This window comes from Hyperoodon ampullatus, assembly GCF_949752795.1.
Source record: "Hyperoodon ampullatus genome assembly, chromosome: 6".
NCBI lineage: Eukaryota > Metazoa > Chordata > Mammalia > Artiodactyla > Ziphiidae > Hyperoodon > Hyperoodon ampullatus.
The window spans coordinates 6,290,874-6,310,718 of record NC_136919.1 but is presented as its reverse complement, the minus strand read 5'-3'; the positions used below and the strand labels follow the sequence as shown (position 1 = coordinate 6,310,718).

Sequence of the window (19,845 nt, the reverse complement as noted above, 5' to 3'; positions counted from 1 at the left end):
TTCTGCACAAGCTCTGCAGTCACCCAGACCCTGGTTCTGGTCCCAGCTTCACTGCAGACTGACTTTGGTCCTTGGGCAAGTGGCTTCAGCTCTAAGGGCCTCAGATTCCTGATCTGTACAATGGGATAATTGAAATCCTTGCCTGAATGAGATTCAGGCGTGTGAAGTGCCTAGTCTAGGACACAAACAGTCATGCCTAGTAAATGGCAGCTCTTTCGTCTTGCTATTCCTGGAAACCATAAGACGAATGACATCTTCCTGCAGTTTTACTTGAGAACATTTTGGCAAAAGTTATTTAACTTACACAGAAATTAAAATCAATGCGTTTTGTAACTTTAAAGTAAAACATCTATAAATGATGGAATAGAATGCAAAATCTGCAGAAATATTTGAGCTAAAACACAAGATGTGAACTACACCTTGTTTCGGTGGTTGCCTAGACTCCACCTCTCACTCCCGGGGGCAGGGGCACTGGCCTTCTCCCTTCAGGGGGTCTGGGGAGGGCACCTTTGGTGAGTCTTTGGACTCTTCTACCACATGGCCTTGCTCCAGGGACCAAGCGATTTCACCTACCTGTGAGCTTGTCAGAGTGAACATTCTTTTTTTTTTTTAATTTATTTTTGGCTGCGTTGGGTCTTCTTTGCTGTGCGCGGGCTTTCTCTAGTTTTGGCGAGCGGGGGCTATTCTTCATTGCGGTGCACGAGCTTCTCATTGCAGTGACTTCTCTTGTTGCGGAGCACTGGCTCTGGGCGCATGGGCTTCGGTAGTTGCAGCACGCGGACTCAGTAGTTGTGGCTCGTGGGCTCTGGAGCGCAGGCTCAGTAGTTTTGACGCACGGGCTTAGTTGTTCCGTGGCATGTGGGATCTTCCCAGACCAGGGCTTGAAAATGTGTCCCCTGCATTGGCAGGTGGATTCTTAACCACTGCGCCACCGGGGAAGCCCCAAAGTAAACATTCTAACCCCATTTGTCAGATGAGAAAATTGAGGCTTGGAGTGGGAAATGAATCACAAAGATTCAAGCTCTATTTGGTAAATCTGAAAGCGAGAAGGGTCACAGCATCCAGGAGAAAGATGGAGCCCAGGGGCCTGGCTCTCCAGTGGAGGTACCGCCAAGGGGCACTTGGACTGTCAGGAGCCGGCTGCTCCCCAAGTCTCACACACCCCAGTGCCTGGCCCGCAGCAGGTGCTCGGCGAGGGCTTGCCATGGCTTAGGGGTGCTTGGTGTGCAGCCCCCTTCTTGGGGGTGACCATCGCCAGGCTAAAGCCTTCTTGAGTTTGGGCTCCAGAGTCAGATGGACCTGAGCTCCCATCTCCACTCCCCTGCCACTGACCATGTGACCTGGGACGAGTGCCTTTGCCTCTCAGTGAAGCCTCAGTTTCTTCATCAGTGAAGTGGGCTGTTGGGGACCCCCTACCTCTCAGCAGAAGGGCTGATGCAGCCCAAAAGCTCAGCCAATGGAGTCGTCTGGGGCTCAGGGAGGATCCTGAGGGGCCAAGTGGGATACAGGAGATTTGAACTGGGACTTGAGTGGCTCTGAGCAGCTTCTCTCACCTGTGTTCCCTTGAGGGCTTGGCTCCTTTCTGTGTCCTGGAAAGTTTCCTAACTTAGCATGGGTCCCACAGCCTGGCTCCACCAGCCACTTGTCCCGCTGCTGCCCCAGTGGCGGTGAGACCCCTGCCATTTAATTCCAATGCCGTAACTATCGTCATGATAGCCCACGTCTCCACGTGGAGCACTTGTCACATGCTGGGCTCAACGCTTTCAACCTCCTCTTGTTGGCTCTGACGGCAGCCCTGTGATATAGGAGGAAACCATGGCTCAGAGAGGGGAGTGCATTGACCGGGGTCACACAGCGACCACATGGTGGGTGGACCCTTCTCTGCAAAGGCCAACAGCGGGAGAGAGCCCAGGTTCTTTGGGCCACGGTCAGGTCCACCAGGTCTGAGCTCAAGGTGGCGAAGAGCAGGTCTCAGGAGCCGGGGGCTCAGCTGGCCCAGTCCCAGCCCGAACCCCGCCTCTGTGGTCAGGGACCCACCATCCACTCCAGGTTCCTGAAGTCAGGCCTTATGGGCCTGAAGCTCCCCCTAGACCCCCAGGGGCCTCTTCTGCAGGTGAAATAGCCCCAGAACTGCTCAGCCATCCTCCTGCCACCCCAGCGCCCTGGCCCCTCTTAGTGCAGGGGCTGGGGGCACCGTGAGGGTGTAAGGAGCGCGGCCCGGGAGGCGGTCAGAGCCTGGTCAGCTGGGTGATCGTGGACGTGGTTCCCTCTGTACCCGGGACCCTGGGCACTTTGGGAGGGTCTCCGGAATCTTGTGTATGAAGGGCTGGGTGCAGGGCTGGCAGATGTAGTGGTGGCTCACAGGTCCTTACCTACCCGTGGATGGCAGTCTGGTGTCCTGGGTCGTGGCGGGCGAGCCTGCACAGAAGGGTGCAGGGTGAGCGAGGCAGGAGGGGCCCCTACCAGCCGGTGCTCATCCAACGAGGGTGGAAATAGTGAGCCAGGGAGGCTGGGCCACTGCCACCCCAAGGGGAGGGCTGTAGGGTTTGGGGCTCTGGGCACCTCGCTTCTTCTGTGTCAGGGCGAGGGACTCCTGCAGCGCCCAGCGCAGCCCAGACTGCCCGGGATTCTGGGCAGGAGGCCAGGCCTCCTTTCTGATGAAACTCAGGCTGGCCCTGGGGCCCAGCTCCCTGCAGCTGGGCATTTATGGGAAACAGGCATGGGGCGGGGTGGAGGGCGCTGGGTCCGATCTCTTCCCTTCCCGGCAGAGGCGCGGGATGATCATCACAGTGACAGTGACCGTGGCACTCGGGCTCCCGTGCGTGTTACCACGTTACATCTGATCTGCAGTGGCTCTGCTGGAGGACTGTGCTTTACACATGAGCCTCCCAGCCCCCCGTCCAAGGTCACCCGTCGCGTTAGTGCATCTGGGACCCAGCCCAGGTTATCTGGCCCAGGGCGGGTACCCACCCTCCAGTCTCCATACCGTCCCTCATGGTGTCCATGGGCTGCTCCCTGGGCTCGGGGCCTGTGGGTCTCCATCGTCATTGACTTGCTGCCCGCAGGTCACTTCGGGGAGCCTGGAAGTCTCAGGAGCCTCCAGGGAGGGGAAGCAGCGTGGCCACGGCAGGCAGCCCAAAGTCCCCTGCCCCTCCCAGGGGCACCAGTGCATTTCCACAGGCTGCTGGAAGCTGCTCCGACCGTGCTGGCTGACCTCAGGGGCTGTGGTCCACGGGTCTGTTACAGCTGGGGGTGGGGAGTGATTTGGGGCCGGGGAGCTTGTGGCTCCTGGGGGATTAGAGAGGGCGGCTCTCCTCTCGCCCAGCCCTCGGAGTGGCAGGCCCCTGTGGGTGGGAAACCCCACGGGCATTCAGTGCTCTTTCCTGCCCTCCCCGGTGCAGCCCTTCGCACTGGCACAGCGGGGTAGCGTCGCTGAGAGCAGCGGGAGGAGTCCTCTCCCCCTTCGGGGACAGGGACGCTGAGGCCCAGACCAGGGAAGTGACAGGTCACGCAGGAGCGGGGCGGCAGACCCCTGGAATCCACGTTCCACAAGACCACCATGCTCTACCATCTTTGCTACAGACAACTGCCCCTCCTTGGGGATGCTGGGGTCACTGCCCCTGGAGTGGGGGAGTCAGGCTGCTGTGGGGCAGGGGGGCCGCATCCTGGCCCACCAGCATGTTCTCTCCCTTCTCTGAAGAAGCTTTGCTGGGGGGGAGGGACATGACCAAATTAGGGCTGCTGGCGGCTGCTGGGTGGGGACCAGATGGGAGGGAGGAATGGAGGTGGGAGGCTGAGAAGAGGCTGGCACAGCCCTGGGCTGGGGTGGGGGACTCCGGGCTGGCCCTGGACAGTGTTCTCGTGCTCTCCAGGGAGCCAGGATGGGTGGGGCTGCTGGTAGGGCAGGAAGAGGGGTGCGCACAGAATGGGGATCCAGGAGGGGAGTTCTGGCCTGGGATGGGGGTCCCTTTGGGCCACTTGGAGCATGAGGGGTCCCTGGGCTGTCAAGAGGAGCCAGAAGCCTGGAGGGAGGGGTGCAGGGTGCACATGCCACCCCCCAGAGAGCACGTGAGGAGGACACTGAGTCAGGGACTTGGGGAACCCCAATATTTGGAGGCTGAGCAAAGACGGGGAGGCCTAGGGCCTGGGGAGGAGCTGTCCGAGGGGGGCTGCACTTCTGGAAGGTGTACAGTCAGCGATGTCAGGACTGATGGGAGGGTGGGATTCAGTGATAAGGGAATGCTGGCGGCCAGGTCCAAACAGCCCCCAGTTCTCTTTTTGTATGAAGCAAACCGGAGGCCCCTTTGCTAATGGTTTTCCTGCAGTGGGGGTGGCGGAGGCACAGCCGGCACGCAGCCTTTGTCCCTGGAGATGGAAAGGGCCCCCAGGACAGTGGCTGGGGAGCGGGGGCAAGAGCTCGCACGCAGGGTGCCCTCCATGCCTCCTGCTGCCGCCAGCGCCTCTGTGGGCCGCAGCCCCTGCTTTCTGTGCCCACCATGTTTGAGCTGAGCTTCAATCAGGAGAGAGGTATTTTGCTTTAGGGAAATCAAAATCAGACTCAACATTTATCCTGGGCTCCAGGGACCGGCTCTCGTGTTTGCTCCTGGCAGACGAGAGCTGCGGGGAAAGGAGGAGGAGAGTGGGGCGGCCCTAGGACGCGGCTCTGTGGGTGGAGGGGAGCAGGGGGCCCTGGGGGCACCCCTGCCACAGCCGGGGGGTGAAGGCTGGTCCAGGGGCAGGGGCTGGGCCCCTCTCTCCACGCTGAGCCCCCAGAAGGCTCCTTCCCGCTCTGCTGCCCCCAGCTCTGGGGGAGGTCAGCAGGAGGGGGGTAGAGCTCAGCCCCCTGCTAAGCTGGGAATTTTCTATCCGCCTCTCAAGCTGTGACAGAGTGAGAGAGTGGCATGGACATATATACACTACCAAAGGTAAAATAGATAGCTAGTGGGAAGCAGCCGCATGGCACAGGGAGATCAGCTCGGTGCTTTGTGACCACCTAGAGGGGTGGGATAGGAAGGGTGGGAGGGAGGGAGACGCAAGAGGGAAGAGAGATGGGAACATATGTATATGTATAACTGATTCACTTTGTTATAAAACAGAAACTAAAAAAAAAAAACTGGATTAATAAAGGGTAATAAATATGAAAAAAAAAAAAAAAAAAAGAAAAGAAACCCTCCCGGTGACTCTGCCAGGTAGGAGTTTGTACCCCATCCTTCAGATGAGGACTCTGAGGCTCAGAGAGGTTAAGTAACTTGTTTGGAGCAACCCAGTCGAAAAGTGATCAAGACAGGTCTTAAATACTGGTTTCCTAATGAGCCTGGGCGCCCCAGGCCTGGAGGCAGGGGCGAGCTGGAGAAAGGCAGCTTGTTTTTAAAATTGGCCGAAGCCAGTTGTAATTATGAAGGTAAACATGTTGTGAGAAACGTGTTTTAGGATGTGTTCCCAATCCAGCCAAGTGGCTTGGTGTTGATGTGGGAATCAACAGGACACTGGGCTGGGCTTTGAGGGTGATGCTAGGAGAAGCACCTTGACCTCTGGGGGCTTAGCATCCAGCTGGGAAGGTTGGGGGGAAAGAAGGGCTTCTATTGAGCACCCGCTGGGTGCCAGACATCACACCAAGCACTTTAAGTCCATCCTCCTCCTCTAAGAGACAGTCTGTTTGTCCCATTTTACAGATGAACAAACCAAGGCTCAGAGGTGTGGGGCCATTCGCCCAAGACCACACAACCAGAGTCCTCTGTGTGGCCCACCCTACTTTACCGATGTCCTGTTACCCTCTTTCCCCGGTTTGGCCCCGGCAGGCAGTGCCCCATCTGATCCTCTGTTGTACAGTTGATGGGAAGACAGACTACATGTAAAACAGGGAGTCCCACATATGAAGGGAGTTCCCAAATGGGGCTTGGGAGGGCTTCCTCGAAAAGGGACATCCCAGCTGGGACTTGAAATGTGTGTTGGGGTTACAGGTAGCAGAGGTGAGGGCATGTGTTCTGGGCAGAAGGAACAGCAGGTACAAAGGCCCGGAGGTGGGACCAGTTAGAGGAGCTTGAGGGGGTCACAGGGTTGGGGGAAGGCAGGAGAGCAGGGGCCAGTAGCACTGAAAATGACCTTCATTCGTGCTGGGCCCTGAGTGCTGAGCCTGGACCCACCGAGGGCTTGGTGGGTGCTTGTTAATTTCACACGCGCATGTCGGCTCTGGGAGATGGGGAGGTGGGACCAAGCTGGGAGCCTGAGCCTGTCGCTCTAGTATCTGGGTGGACGGCGGAAGCAGAGGGACCCCATAACTGTCCCTCAGCCCTCTCCTCCCTGCTAGCGCCTGCGGTGGTCGGAGCTGCTAGGGGCGTGCTCCTGGACAGGACCCTCGGCCCTTCTGGTGCTGTGAGGGGGGCACACAGGTGGTGGGCTGATGAGGACAAGCATTTCCCCCCAACTTTTTATTTTGAAAGATCAAGAGCAACACTAGTGCTGTGAGCACCTGTGTGTCCACATCTAGATTCACCAGCTGTCAGCATTTTGCCACATTTGCTTCCTCTCTCTTTCTAAATATGTGTGTGTATATTTCTGAACCTTTCCCAAGAGGCTGCAGGCATCCTGATCGTCACCCCTAAGTGCTTCAGGGCACATCCCAAGGAAAAGAACATTCTCCCACATAACTTCCCTACCGTTGCTGCTCCTAAAGAAACCAACAGTGAGTTAGTCCATCAGGGCATCCAGCTGCCCGCCTGTAGGCAGCTTCCCCCACCAGCCCCGTCGTAGCTGGTCTTTAACTCCAGATCCAGGACCCAATGCAGGCATTGCGAGTTGCGTTTGATGGCCTTGTCTCTTTAGGTTTTTTTTCAGGAACAATCCCCTGCCTTTTTTACCTTTTGCACCCTGACTTATAAAATTATCCTGGCCACTTGTCTTATAGAATGTCCCCCATTCTGCATTTGCCTGGTTATATCCTCATGATTAGACTCGGGGGGCTGGGATTTGGATGCAGGCCTGCCTGACCTTTGGGGAGGGGCTGGGGGCAGGTGACCAGGCCCCCTGAGACCTGCCTGCTGCCTGCCCCCCTCCAAGACCCTCCAAGGGGTCAGGCAGTGGTAGCTGCTGGGCCTGGGACGGTGCCAGGGGATACCTGTTTCCTAAAGGTTAATTCGCTTAAAGCACGGGGCAGGGCCTCCCCAGCTCACAGCCAGCTTACAGCTTGGCTGCCTGCTGACCACACAGTGTTCTGTGATGGGACCGTTCTAATGGGGCAGGGGACAGCCAAACATGTCTGCATCCTCGGAGCTTGTTGGGTGCAGGGGCTGGTGAGGGGCACAGGGGAGCCTGGAGGCTGAGAGGCCCTGGGGGGAGGCTGCTGGGGGACGGGGCGGGGGTGTGTGGTCAGGAGAGGGTTGGGACTTCCGAGCTGGGGGATTCCAGGGAAGCCTTCTCTGACCCTGGGAGGCCTCCCCTAAAGTCAGCAGTGGACCAGCCACCTGAGCCCTTGCTACCCGGCTCCTGCCGTTTATATCACATGATGCCAAGGTCATACAAGGTCATGCAGCTTATTGGCTTACTCAAGGTGGGCGGGTGGGGGCATCCATTTGGACATCCATCCTGGGTTCTGGAGGCACAGTCCTGGCCCCTGGCCCCACCCAGTCACCTTGGGTGACTTCGGGCAAGTAAGCAGACCTGCCTGAGCCTCAGTCTCCTCATTGGGAAAATGGGGTCACACCTACCTGTGGGAGTCTTATGTCCATGAAGAGCACCAAGCACTTTAATCTTCACAACAAGCCCATTTGACAGATGAGGAAACTGAGGCTCAGAGAAGGGAAGTACTTAGCCCAAGGACACACAACTAGGAAGCTGTGGTGCTAGGTTGAAACTCAGGCCGTCCAGTCTGGCTCCAGAGTATAAGCCCCTAAGCTCCCAGCTGTGCTATGGTGGGACTCCTGTGTCTCCAGTTTGGGTTTTTCAGCATCAGCCCCTCAGCCCCTGCTGCACTTCACTGCCAGGTGTGGGTGGTGGGTGTAGGGCAGCCCACTCTGAGTTAGACCATGGACACTTCCCTCTCCACCCCCCTGCTGGACTCCCTTCCCACCCCCTACCCTCTGCCAAAACTCTCTTGGAAAATTGCATTTTTTTACAACAGGTCTGGCTGTTCCCAGTAACCTACAACTCTCACTGTTGCTTCACTCTTTTTGTCAGCATCCTGCTCATGGACCGGGCTCTTCCTTAGCCTCTGATTGGGCTCGTGGGAGGAGAGCGCCAACGAGAAGGGGTCTGGCAGGAGCTTGCAGCCTGCCCCAAGAGCCTGACTGCCAGGGCCTGGCTGGCAGATGGCTGAGCCACAGACCTGAGTTCAGACCCTCACACTACCACTTCACGTCCTGCCCACTTTGTAACTCAGTTTCCCCATTTTCAGCCAGGGCAGAGTCACAGCTTCCCTGGGAGCATTGTCAGGGCAGCTGAGTCGAAGCACAGAGGCCCGCCCTGGTACAGATCGAGGCTCGCAGTGGGCACTCAGGACTTGGCAGCTGTTACGAGCTTGCTTTGAACAGTTTTTGAAAAGTGGCCTCAGGTGTGATCGGGCACAAATGGTGAGGTGGACCCCCTTGGGCCTCCCCCCTCACTTCTCTGGGAAGGGATGCCAGTTCCTTTATTCACCTGACCTGCACCCAACACCCACCTTCCTGTCCATTCGTTCTTTCGTTCATTCATTCATTCTACAGGCCTGTATTGAGCACATCCGAGTGCCAGGCCCTGTGCTGGGGATTCAGGAGTTTTCACACGTGGTTTGATTGAATTCCCAGGACAGCTCGTGTGGCAGGTACTATAACTATCATTCCCACTTTACAAACGAGGAAACTGAGGCGTGGGGAGCTGGAGGTGCTCTCCCAAAGTCACTCCCCGCCCCCTCTGCCCCGAGAATGAGTGAGGCCTTAGAGGTGGTTAGATGTTCTTGTTCAGTGATTTGAGCGAAATTACTGGTTTTGTTCTAACCTGAACCGATTCAGTAAAAAAACATTTTTTCATTTGTTTCATGATTCAATAAAGAATGACTATTTGGGCTTGGCTGGAGGTTCAGCTACTTTAATGGCTCATTCTAGCTTCTGGTTCACCGTTCTGTTCTCGTCTTGCCTGTAAAAAGAACCCGGGACTGATGGCTCTGAGGGGCTGGAGGGATGGGTCAAGGAGGGGAAAGTGCTGGGTGCTGCCAGGGCCGAGGAGGGGGCTCAGCCTTTCTGCCCTGGCCCCCCATGTGCAGGCAGGGCAGCTGAGTGCCTGGGGAAGCCAGTGACTTCTGTGACTGTCCTGTCCCCAGGGATGCGAGACGGGGAAGAATTATCTTCAGTGTTGGCCTGGGCACAATAATCCTGCCTGCCCAGCCCAGGACTGCAGGGAGAAGCCAGCCCCTGCCCGCAAGAGGCTGATCTCGGCCGTCCTCCAGGCAGTGCAGTGGGCATCTGGAGGGGATGGGCCAGTGTCGTCCCCTGGGGGGTTAGACACAGAGCTCCTGACTGGGACTGTCCACCGGGCGGGGTGGGAGTTGCAGGCACCTTCTTGTTCAGAGCTGGCTGGTGTCCAGACTTGGGCACACTGGCTGTGGGCCGGGGTGGGGAGGGCAGGAAGGAGGCTCCCCTGTGTCTGTCTGTGCCCTAGGACACCTTCCTGAGCTAAAAGGCCACTTTTCTGTTTTCTTTTGCAGTTACTGAGAAGGAGGTCCAGCAGTGGTGAGTAGCTGCTTTTCCCCAAACCGTTGGGTGGGAGGGGGGGTGTGGGCTTTGTGCTGATGAGATGGCAGTCCAGCTGCCCAGGACGGCAGCACGTGGAAGACCCTCTGAGAGCGGCTTATCTGCAAACCAGTCCAGGCAGCCTTTGTTCAGATTCCTTTGTTCACAGGAGACTGACATAGATCCAGTTGAACTGGGATGGGGGTGGGGTGCTGGTGACTCCTTGCCTTGTGTGGCATCTCTAAGGACCACCAGTGTTCATTTCACACCCTGCTCACCCAAGGGAGGGGTTTGGACCAGAAACAAGTCAGGAGACTGGATCCCAGGCCCAGCTTTGTCCCTAAATCATCCCGTGGCCTTGAGAAGTCTCTCCTCTAGAGTTCAACCACCCTGTCTATAAAGTGATTGATTAGAGTGTTCCAAGGATGGCAGATAGGTTTCTTTTTGGATGCCAGCTCTAATCAATCCATAGTAGCTGCCTGGAGTGCTGTGTTAAGAAGGATTCTGAGGCTGTAGATCATGGAGCAAACGGAAAGTATAGCATCATTAATGCCTGGAAGGTCTGGAATGGATTAGTTATGCCTGCCCTGGGGCAGAGAGGGGAGAGTGGTATATACTGTCTGTCATTGTGGAATGTGGAGCAGACAGGGGAGACTCACACATGGTCAGGTGAACCTGAGTTGGGAGCAGGTAAGCGAGGAGGCGAGCCTGGAGACCTTCCAGAAAGTCTGGTGGCTTAGAAATGGTCTCTGCCCCAACCTCTTCCTATCCAAGTGACCTCAAGTGATCCAACCCCCCTCAGCCTCCATTCCCCCACGTGTGTGACAGGAATGAGGAGGCATCGGGGCGACACTCCCTGTAAAGTCCCTAAGAGATGACAGCCTTGACAGCGGTCTTCCGTCGACTGTTCAGATGGGGAGCTGAGGCCTACAGACGTGCCCTCCATCACAGCAGGCCGCAGCAGGGCCCAGGCCACGAGACTCCTGGTGGAGCCCTGCTGGGGGCAGGGTCAGGCTCCCCGGGGCCACTGCCTACACCTCCCTGTCCTTGAGTCCAGGTGGCAGAGGGGGAGAGTTGTGGCTGCCCTGCTTGGCCCTGCTGACCCCTTGCTGGAGACCCCGGCTAGGTGGGCAGAACCTTAGGGGTGAGCTGGCTGTGCCCCACAGGGGGAGTGGATGTGAAGGGAGCAGCTGCCACTCCCTTCCTCCTCCCCCACATCCTAGGACCCAACAGGTGGGCCTGACCTGCCTCTGACCTCATTTTCCACTTCTCCACTTCCCCAGGTGAGCGTTGCAGAAATACTCCTGCTTCTAGGTATTTTTTTTTTTTGGCTGCGTTGGGTCGTCGTTGCTGTGCACAGGCTTTTTCTCTAGTTGCGGCAAGCGGGGGCTACTCTTCGTTGCCGTGCGCGGGCTTCTCATTGTGGTGGCTTTTCTTTGTTGTGGAGCACAGGCGCTAGGCGCGCGGGTTTCAGTCGTTGCAGCATGCAGGCTCAGTAGTTGTGGCTCACGGGCTCTAGAGCACAGACTCAGTAGCTGTGGTGTATGGGCTTAGTTGTTCCGTGGCATGTGGGATCTTCCCGGACCAGGGATCAGACCCGTGTCCCCTGTGTTGGCAGGCAGATTCTTAACCACTGTGCCACCAAGGAAGCCCCTCTTTCTAGGTCTTTATCTGTGAGGCTCTCCCTCCTGGATTGCCCTACCCGGCCTTCCCGAGCCTTTGTCACTCACTTTTCCCACCCTTCCTTTCGGGGCCATCTGAACTCCACTCTCCCAAGGCATACCTAAGTCACCTCCTCCAGGAAGCCTTCCTGGATTCCCCATCTGTACATAATCCCCCTCCTTCCCACATGGCAGCCAGAGGGGTCTTTGTTGAGCAAAAAAAAAAACGATGCCAGCCTTCTGCTTAAACTCTCCCTGGACTCAGGTGAAGTCTGCGCCTCTGGCATGGTCACGTGATTACGAGGCCTGGCTCAGGCCAGCCTTGCTGTGCTGAACCCTCCAGTCTCACTGCCATTTCCTCCTCTCCTCTGCCCTCTGCCCTCTGGCCTGCCCAAATTGCTATCCGTTCCCGAATTCACCTTACTTTCTGGGGCTTCCTGACCTTTGCCTGGGCTGTTCCCCCTTCTGGGAACACCCCTCCTCCTCTTTGCTTGGCTGCCACCTCCTCACCCTCAGGCCTCCTTCCCTGAAACCTCCTGAGCCCCCAGGTTGAGTTAGGGGCCTCCTCTGACCTCCCACAGCTCAGTGTCACAGCCGGGGACATACCAGGCACAAACGGGACACACCTGGGACAAACAGCAGTTACAGGTCTGCGTCCTCCTCCACCTCCCCTCCTGGCCTTGAGGCCAGCTCTGCCCTGTTCACTGCTGTGTCCCCAGGGCCTGGCCATAGCAGGTGCTCAGCACCCATCTGTCACCCCTAGGTGCTTCACATACACATTGTCATCGACTCCTGGGCGCTGTCCCGGGGGTTGACATGGCTTATCATCTCCACAGCGATGGAAAAACTAAGCTGAGGCTCAGAGAAGGTCAGAGCAGGGATGAGGACGAGGTCTGTCCTTGCGAGGTGGCAGATGCCTCCCCAGTGCTGCTCTCAGATGTGGCCTTAGTCATTTTGTCCTCGTAGTCACCCAGAGCGGTGTCCCACCATGGCATTCCCTAGACGAGGCTCCTGAGCCCCAGGGGGTGCAGGGCACACCTGAGCCCCGGCATCCTCCCTTGCTCCCCTGGGTCTTCCCCAGGAGGCAAAGTGGCCAGAAGGGATCCGGAACCAGGGCTTGAGCTGAGCAACCTTGGACAAGTTACTGGACTGCTCGGTGCCTCAGTTTCCCCATCTGGAAAGTGAGGGTAATAATAGTCAAGCTTTATAGGAATACTGTGAAGAATAAATGAGCTAATTCATACACAGCGTCCGGAACAGAGCCTAGTCATAAGTTCTCTGTTTTGTTAATAACGCTAATACTACTAATAACACTGATCAGTACAACCACGGAGGGGTCCTGAGATTGAGGGTCGTCTCCTCATTACGTAGATGGGGAAACTGAATCCCAAACAGGTGGAGGGAGTTTTGTTCCTTCATCAAGCTGACATCTGAGCTATGACCTGGACAACAGGACTCAACCACAGAACAGTGTTCCAGGCACAGGGAACGGCAAGGACAGAGGCTCAGCAGTGGGAAGGGGCCTGGTGTGTTTGAAGAACAGCAGGGAGGCCAAGGAGGCCGGCCTGGAGGGGACAGTGGAGGCTTCTACAACAAAACCAGGGCCCTTGTGATGCCCAGTCCTTGCTGTAGGGGAACTCTCTCTAAAGAGCTTATAAAGAAAAAAAAAAGATCTTTTCTTTGCCACAAAGTTCCATGGACCTCAAGTAAATGCCCTTTGATTCATTTTGGTGGTGCCTTTCTCTAACCCTCCTGGGTCAGCCCACCACCCACCTCACTGTTGTATCCTAGAATGGTTATACCCCCCAGGGTGAAGGTAGACTAGGGATGGTTAAACAGCGACACTCTTACCACCACTCTCCCCACCTGTGTCCACAGCAGACATCAGTAATGGATCACAGATTATGGCACTCTGGATCAGTCTCCTCCAGTGCTGTGGGCAGCCCGTGTAATTATTCTTAGCACACGAAATGAACCAATTTGTAATCCCATGATGGGCCTACACCTCCCTGGTTCACTGGGACCATAACACAAGCCTGCTGGGTCAGAGGCCAGATGCATGCAGCCCGCTATCCCCTCTGTCCTTTGCACAGGAGACAAATGGGACAAGCACCTGCATCCCAAGTGCCCTGGCCCATTTCAGAGGACCCTTTCTCACCACGGTCTCCAACCATGCCCTTTCATGTCCTAAACGGCTCTCTGGCACCTGATAGCTGGGGAATGCCTGCCCTTCCTTGGGAAAACTGAGGTTCCTGAGCCCAGACTACCAGGGCAGCAAACAATTTAGCACCAAACCATCTGGGGTGGGATTGGGAAATGGGAGGGAGGGGCACGCGGAGAGCAGCGTTGCCGCAATGGACGGAGTTTTCCTATCCCACCCGTGACACATGTGGGTGGATTCAGCCAGGGCAGCTTCAGTTTCCTCCTGTGTTTCTCTCTCTCTTGCTTAAAGCCCTTCGTGGCTTCTTAACTGCACTTAGAATAAAGACCCAGCCCCTTTGCCTGGTCTTCGGGGCTCCCCAAGGTCTCTGGCCTCACCCTCTCCCTGGCTTACCAGGCACCAGCCACACTTACTATCCCTCAGCCATGCCACGCTCCTTCCTACCTCAGGGCCTCCATCCTTGCTGTTCCCTCTGCTCTTCCCTCTGCCCCAGATCTTGGCATCTTCACTGCAATGTCACCTCCTGGGGGAGGTCTGCACTGACCACCCTGCCCCTGTTTCTCCTGCCTGGTACAGGATCATCTTGTTTGGTGTTGACTTTCAGTAGCTGCTCCCCAGAATAGGCACCAGACCCAGGGGTCTTCTGTGACTCTGTGACTTGTCCTGGGCCACCCAGTGAGCAGAAGCAGAGCTGGGCACGTCCCAGGTCCTCCAGGAGAGCTGAAGCCCCAGGTGGTCAGGAGCGCAGACCAGGCCACAGGGATATGATGCCTGAGCCGGGCCAGCTGGGCACTCACCTCACACCCGGCTTCATGCTGGACACCCATGGTGTCATCTCCGCTGCTCCTGGCTCTGTATTTGGCAGAGACCGGAGGAGGCTGGGGCGTCGGGAGGTGGGGCCAGTGTCAGGTCCACAGCCAGCCCGAGGCCCCTGCCCACCGGATCCCTTGTTCTTGACCAAGCTCCATTCACCACAGTGGAAGATCGGGAACCTCGGTGGGGACTGACTAGGAAACTGTAGCAGGTCCCAGGCCCTTAAAGCCGATCGTGAAATTGTGATCACCTGGAGGGTGACGGGAACGCCATCCCGAGGGGGAACAGTAGGGCACAAATAGTGCCCCAACACAGTTCCATGATGAAGAAAGTGTGGAGGGAAAAGAAGATGGAAAGGAGACTGGCCAGAGGCTAGAAGTGGGTGTGCTGGGGATGGTGGCATCACGGGTATTCTTTTTTCTCTTATATTTTCTATTTTACAAGTTGTCTGTAATGCTTTTGTTACATTTATAATAACCAAATAACCCGATGGTATTGTAACAAAAATAGTGGGCGGAAGCAGGAGGAATTCTGCAGCTGCCTCCGCAGGGCCAGCTGTCAATCCTGGGCCCTCCTCCGCAGTCACAGCTGTGGGTAAGGAGGCCGCCGCCAATGCCGTGGGGTCAGTCTAGGAACAGCCCATTTTACAGATGAAGAAACTGAGGCTCCGAGGGGCGGAGACACTTGCCTGGGTCTCACAGCTCTGTGTGTGTGTGGAGTCTGGGTCCAGCTTGCTGGCCTCCATGGCCTGGGCTATGGGGGCTCAGCTCTGCTGGCTCTGGCTTTGGGAAACCCCACAAAGCTGAAGGCGGTGGAGGATGGGGGGACGCAGTGAGGAGAGAGATGGGGGAGGGGAGAGGGAAGAGAAGGAGAGGGAAGAGAAGGAGAGGGAAGAGGCCTCACCCTCATGGATGTGTTTGAGCCCCTCCTCCAGGATTGTCTGAAGGCAGGTCTCCAGGGAGCTGGGAGGGGAATGCCGGGGGGAAGGGAGGTGTTTGAGAAGATAATGGGAGAACAGTTTGCCAAGGCCGCTGTGGCAGTCCCTGATTGCAGTTGGGGGTTATGCTTTATTATTTATCCATCTATTTACTTCCCACTTTCCACACTGCAGAGAGCAGCATCTGCCACACTTAACCCTGGCGGGGAGGGAGGTGGGCATGGAGGGCTATGCGAGGCTTGCTTCAAGCTGGGTCCCAGAGGACGAGGCTCTGTGGGAACTGCGAGCAGTGAATTCCAGAAAGTCCTAGCAGGCTGGTGCCTTTGGGGAACCAAGGCCCTGGCGGTGCTGGGGATGCTGGGGGCCACAGAGAACGGGATGCTGAGCTGGAGTTGGACCCGTGCCGCATTCACGCACTCACTCATCACTCATTCATTCATTCATTCACTCCCTCATGCCTTCATTCACTCATTCATTCATTCATCTGGTCACTCATTCACTCCCTCATTCATTCATTCAGTCACTCATTTGCTCCTCATTCATTCAGTCAGTCACTCCTTCATTCATTTATTCACTCCCTCATTCACTCCCTCCCTCATTTGCTCACTCCCTCATTCATTCTCTCACTCATTCACTAATTCATTCATCCGCTCACTCATTCCTTCATTCCTTTGTTGGTTCATTCATTCCGTAAATCTTTACTGAGCACCTATTATGTGCCAGGCCCGTGGCCAGCACTGGGGGCAGCAGGGACTGGGGGAGCCGAGCTGCTGGAGTCCCCTGGGGGACACAGGCTGGCGCAGTGGGGGTTAGATGCGGGGTGGGAAGCTTACAGGGAGGAAGCCCAGCGTTGAGTCGGGCGTGTTTTGTCAGTGGCATTCAGCCTTCAGGGTTTTTATGAAATGACAGGTTTCTTTTTTTTTTCCCCTTTCCCGTTTAAAGAGGCTTAAGAATGCAGTTGTCAAATCTGGGATTTTCTTCTCTCGTCTCCACCCTGTCGTGGAGAGCTGGTTCCCAAGCACAGTCAACCATGCGGAAAACCTGTGCTCTGGTGGCTGGAAACTGCGTGTGTGGAGCTCAGGAGCCGCGCCACGTCCCAGGCTCGGCTCCACAACTTCTCCTCCCATCCCCAAAGAGAGCTGAGACCCCTGCTCTTGAGCACGGCTGTGGGAGGGGTGGTCTCCATATAAATTCCTCAGAACGCTTTTTGTGCCTCACCCCCCTCCCCGGCCTAACCTGCGCCAGCGACAGTGCCAGGACTACTGCTGCTTCCACCCCTGGTCTGGTATCAGGCAGAAGGCACTGAGGAAAGCAGACCACGGAGGCTTCGGCCCTCGCTGGTGACCGGCCGCACACAGGCGGTGGCAGGGGTCCAGTTGTGACCCCCCATTTGCTAGCTGTGCAGCTCCAGTAGGTATTTACTGAGCACCTGCAGTGGGCCCTGCAGATTCGGGGTGAGCTAGAAGACGGGGTCCCTGCCTTGACGGACCCTGTGGTGCACTCACTGGCCCAGGCATCATACAGGCTACAAGCACAGCTGCGAGGCCCAGGCCAGGGACAGGGTGCAGTGAGTGTGTCAACCGGTGTGTGTACTGGGGTCTTCGGTGGCCAGAGCGGGCTTCTCTAGGGGAGATGCACGGAAGCCAAGAAAAAAAGGGGGAAGGAGGAGGGGAAGGAGTGGGACGGGCAAAAGAAATGCCGTGTGAAGGCCCTGAGCCAGGAGACTTAACAGCCCCCAGCCTCAGTTTCCCCATGTGTACAATGGGCATAATAATCGTCCCCTCCTGGGCTTGTTTGCACGATTTGGTGAAATGGTGCCTGGAAATCACATAGCTCCGTGCCCGGCTCTCAGTGGGTCCCTGTTATTCAGAATCGCAGATCACTGGAAGGCAGACGCTGGGGAAGACCCTTCCCCCCGCTTTGTGGGGGTCCCCAGAGACCATCTAGCCCCGTGGTTCTCCACTGGAGTGGTTCTGCTCCGGGGGCGTATTTGGCACTGTCTGGGTTGTCATAACCTGGGGCGGGGGTGCTTCTGGCATCTAGCAGGTGGAGGCCAGGGATGCCGCTAAACCACCGGACAGACCCCCATCACCAAGAATCATCTGACCCCAAGTGTCAATGGCGTGGGTGGAAAAACCCTGATCTAGTCTAAGTCACTTATTTTACCAGCAGGGAAACTGGGGGGCATTGCAGGGAAGGGGTTTGCTCGGGCCCCTCTCACAGTGAGACAGGATGGGCCAGGACTGCAGCACAGGGCAGGCCCCAGAGCAGGTTTCCAGGCAGCAGCGTGTCTGGAGAGACGGGGTGGGGGCGGGGAGAGGGAGAGGCCCAGGCCTGTTGGAACCTGAGCCTGGGTCAGGGGTGGGGCTGCAGTCACGTACATCTCTCAGTCATCCTGGGATAGAATTCTTGGGCAGGAATTCTGTTATTTTTAATTTTTTTATTTATTTTAACATTAAGGCAGCTACTATATTTTGAACAAGAAAGTGGCATAAGCTAGCGAGTGTCCCTCTAACATGCCAGCTCGTCCCCCACGCACCCCACCGCCCCCCAGCTTCCCCCGTGTTTAGGGAGAAAAGCATCTTTTCTCTTCCCAGTCCTGTCATCCACTGTCACCCCTCTGCACAAGGCAGGCATGGCCTCGCCTGGTATCTGCTTGAAGTCCAAAAATTGTCCAGATGGAGCAGCTAAATGGCTGCATCTGGGGAGATGAAATTCATTCGGTCAGAGCTGAAGGCACCAGCTGACACAGGGCCACTGACCACTGATCCTGAATCAGAGAAAATGAACGGATTTGCCCAGATTTCCACAGGTGCTTCCATGTACAAACAAGTTCTACAGCTACTTCCATTAAAATGTATTCTGATCAAACAATCTTGCAGAGGAAAGCTCACCTAGCCTCAAGTCTACAACACAAAAGCAAGGAGAAAATGACAGATTTTCTGCTGCCATCACATCTGGAACCTTCACAAGGGGGGCCGGGGTGCACGAGGCCTCAGGGCACCGCTAGGCTGTCTGCGCCAGCAATTCCAGGTTCTGCCTCCGGGCCTCGAAGTTGTCAGCCGGCCGGTTGTATGCCGTCCACACCGGGTCTCCCACAAACAGCCGCATGGCCTTCTCACATTTCTTCTCGTCCGGTGTGAAACGGTGGTAAATTCCGGCAGGGAGCATGATCATGTCTCCTTTTTCCATGATGATCCAGATCCACCTGCCTCTTTACCTCTCACGTCAAAGTACCCACTGCCGTCCAAGATGAAGCGAATCTTGTCATCCAGGTGTAAATGCTCCTTGTAAATCATCTTAATCTTCGTAATTTGGTAGTTTGTCTCTGCCTATGGTTATTATGTCCATCCAGGAGTAGTTTCTCTCTTTTCAGATCTTTTCTAATTCTGGATCATTCTCATATTTGTTAGCATCCAATTTCCAGTAAAGGACCCCGAGCCTGTGCAGCTGCTCCAGGCCGACCGGGCGTACGGGCTCCGCGTGGTGGAGCCACGGCGGGTTGTCAGCCGAGTCGTCCATGTACCAGGCCTGCACCATGGCAGGCCGGGGTCACTGCCGCCTGGCCCCAGACCTGCGCCGCGACCTGCTCAGGCTGGTCTCAAGAGCTCTGTTATTAAGCCGCAGCTCCCTTGGGTGCCCGCCGTGGGGTGGGGGTGGGGGTGTGTGCCTGGGTGAGTTTCCTGGCTCGGCCCACCACGGGGGGCTAGGCTGCACCTCGGAATCGGACCATGGCAGGAAATCCTGGCCTCTGAGCTGTGAGGACTTGAAGAGCAAATTTGGGGCTTGGGGCAAGTGGGGCTTCTGGGACAGACCTCCTCCTCTCTGCTCCAGCGAGACAGGGTGCCCCCCATCTTCTGATGATGAACGATGGTGTTATGCAATGTTTGGGGAGCAGGCTCTTGGCTTTCCATGGGGCTGGGGCCAGTGCAGCCTGGCAAAGAGGGAGCCTGGGAGGCAGGAGTCCCGGGTGTGAGCCCTGTTTCTGCTGCTAACTTGCTGTGTGACCTTGGGCCAGTCTCTCTCCCTCTCTGGGCCCCCAGTTCCCCATCAATCCACAGAGGGGTGGGCGTATATCTGTGGTGCTCTAACCATCTGCACGGAGTTCTCAGGTTCTGACCACGGTGCCCGGGGCTTAGGAAGAAGACACCTGACACCTGGCCTCTCCCTCTCTCTGTGTGTTCATTTGTTCATTCATTCATTCAGCTCATTCATTGAGCTCACTGGGCATTTGCTGAGCCCCCGTTATGTGCCAGGCGTCGGGGCACTGGGAGTTCACTGTTGGGTGGAGGACACAGCCTGGGGACAAACATGACACAGCATGGTTCATGCTGCGCTGGGGTCGTTCAAGGGATGGGGGCGCAGATGGGCAGTGCGGCCCCTGGGGGCCTGGGCGGGCTTCCTGGGGGGAGCCGGGACCTGGTGGAGGAGTGCATTAGCCAGGTAAAGAGGAGGAGGATGTGTTTTGCAGGCACAGGGACCTGCAGGCCCAAAGGCCTGGCGGCCGGATGGCATGGCAAGCTCTGGAAAGTGCGGGAAGGTGTGGAATATGGGCGGCGTGGGGCGGTGAGGGTG

At 56.7% G+C, this 19,845-nt stretch overlaps 1 protein-coding gene and 1 pseudogene across 4 annotated transcripts in view; one reads left to right on the top strand and one right to left on the bottom strand.

Moving 5' to 3' along the window:
- NCS1 (neuronal calcium sensor 1) overlaps positions 1–19,845 on the top strand; it is a 58,005-nt gene that overhangs the window by 15,088 nt on the left and 23,072 nt on the right. For all 3 annotated transcript variants that reach the window (XM_079705726.1, XM_079705725.1, XM_079705727.1), the window contains exon 2: positions 9,674–9,698. In XM_079705726.1, coding sequence (XP_079561852.1) covers positions 9,674–9,698 — 25 coding nt within the window. The remainder of the gene's footprint in view (positions 1–9,673; positions 9,699–19,845) is intronic.
- On the bottom strand, positions 18,277–18,810 carry LOC307055143 (acireductone dioxygenase-like; annotated as a pseudogene). The gene has a single exon. The product of its transcript is annotated as an acireductone dioxygenase-like (transcript).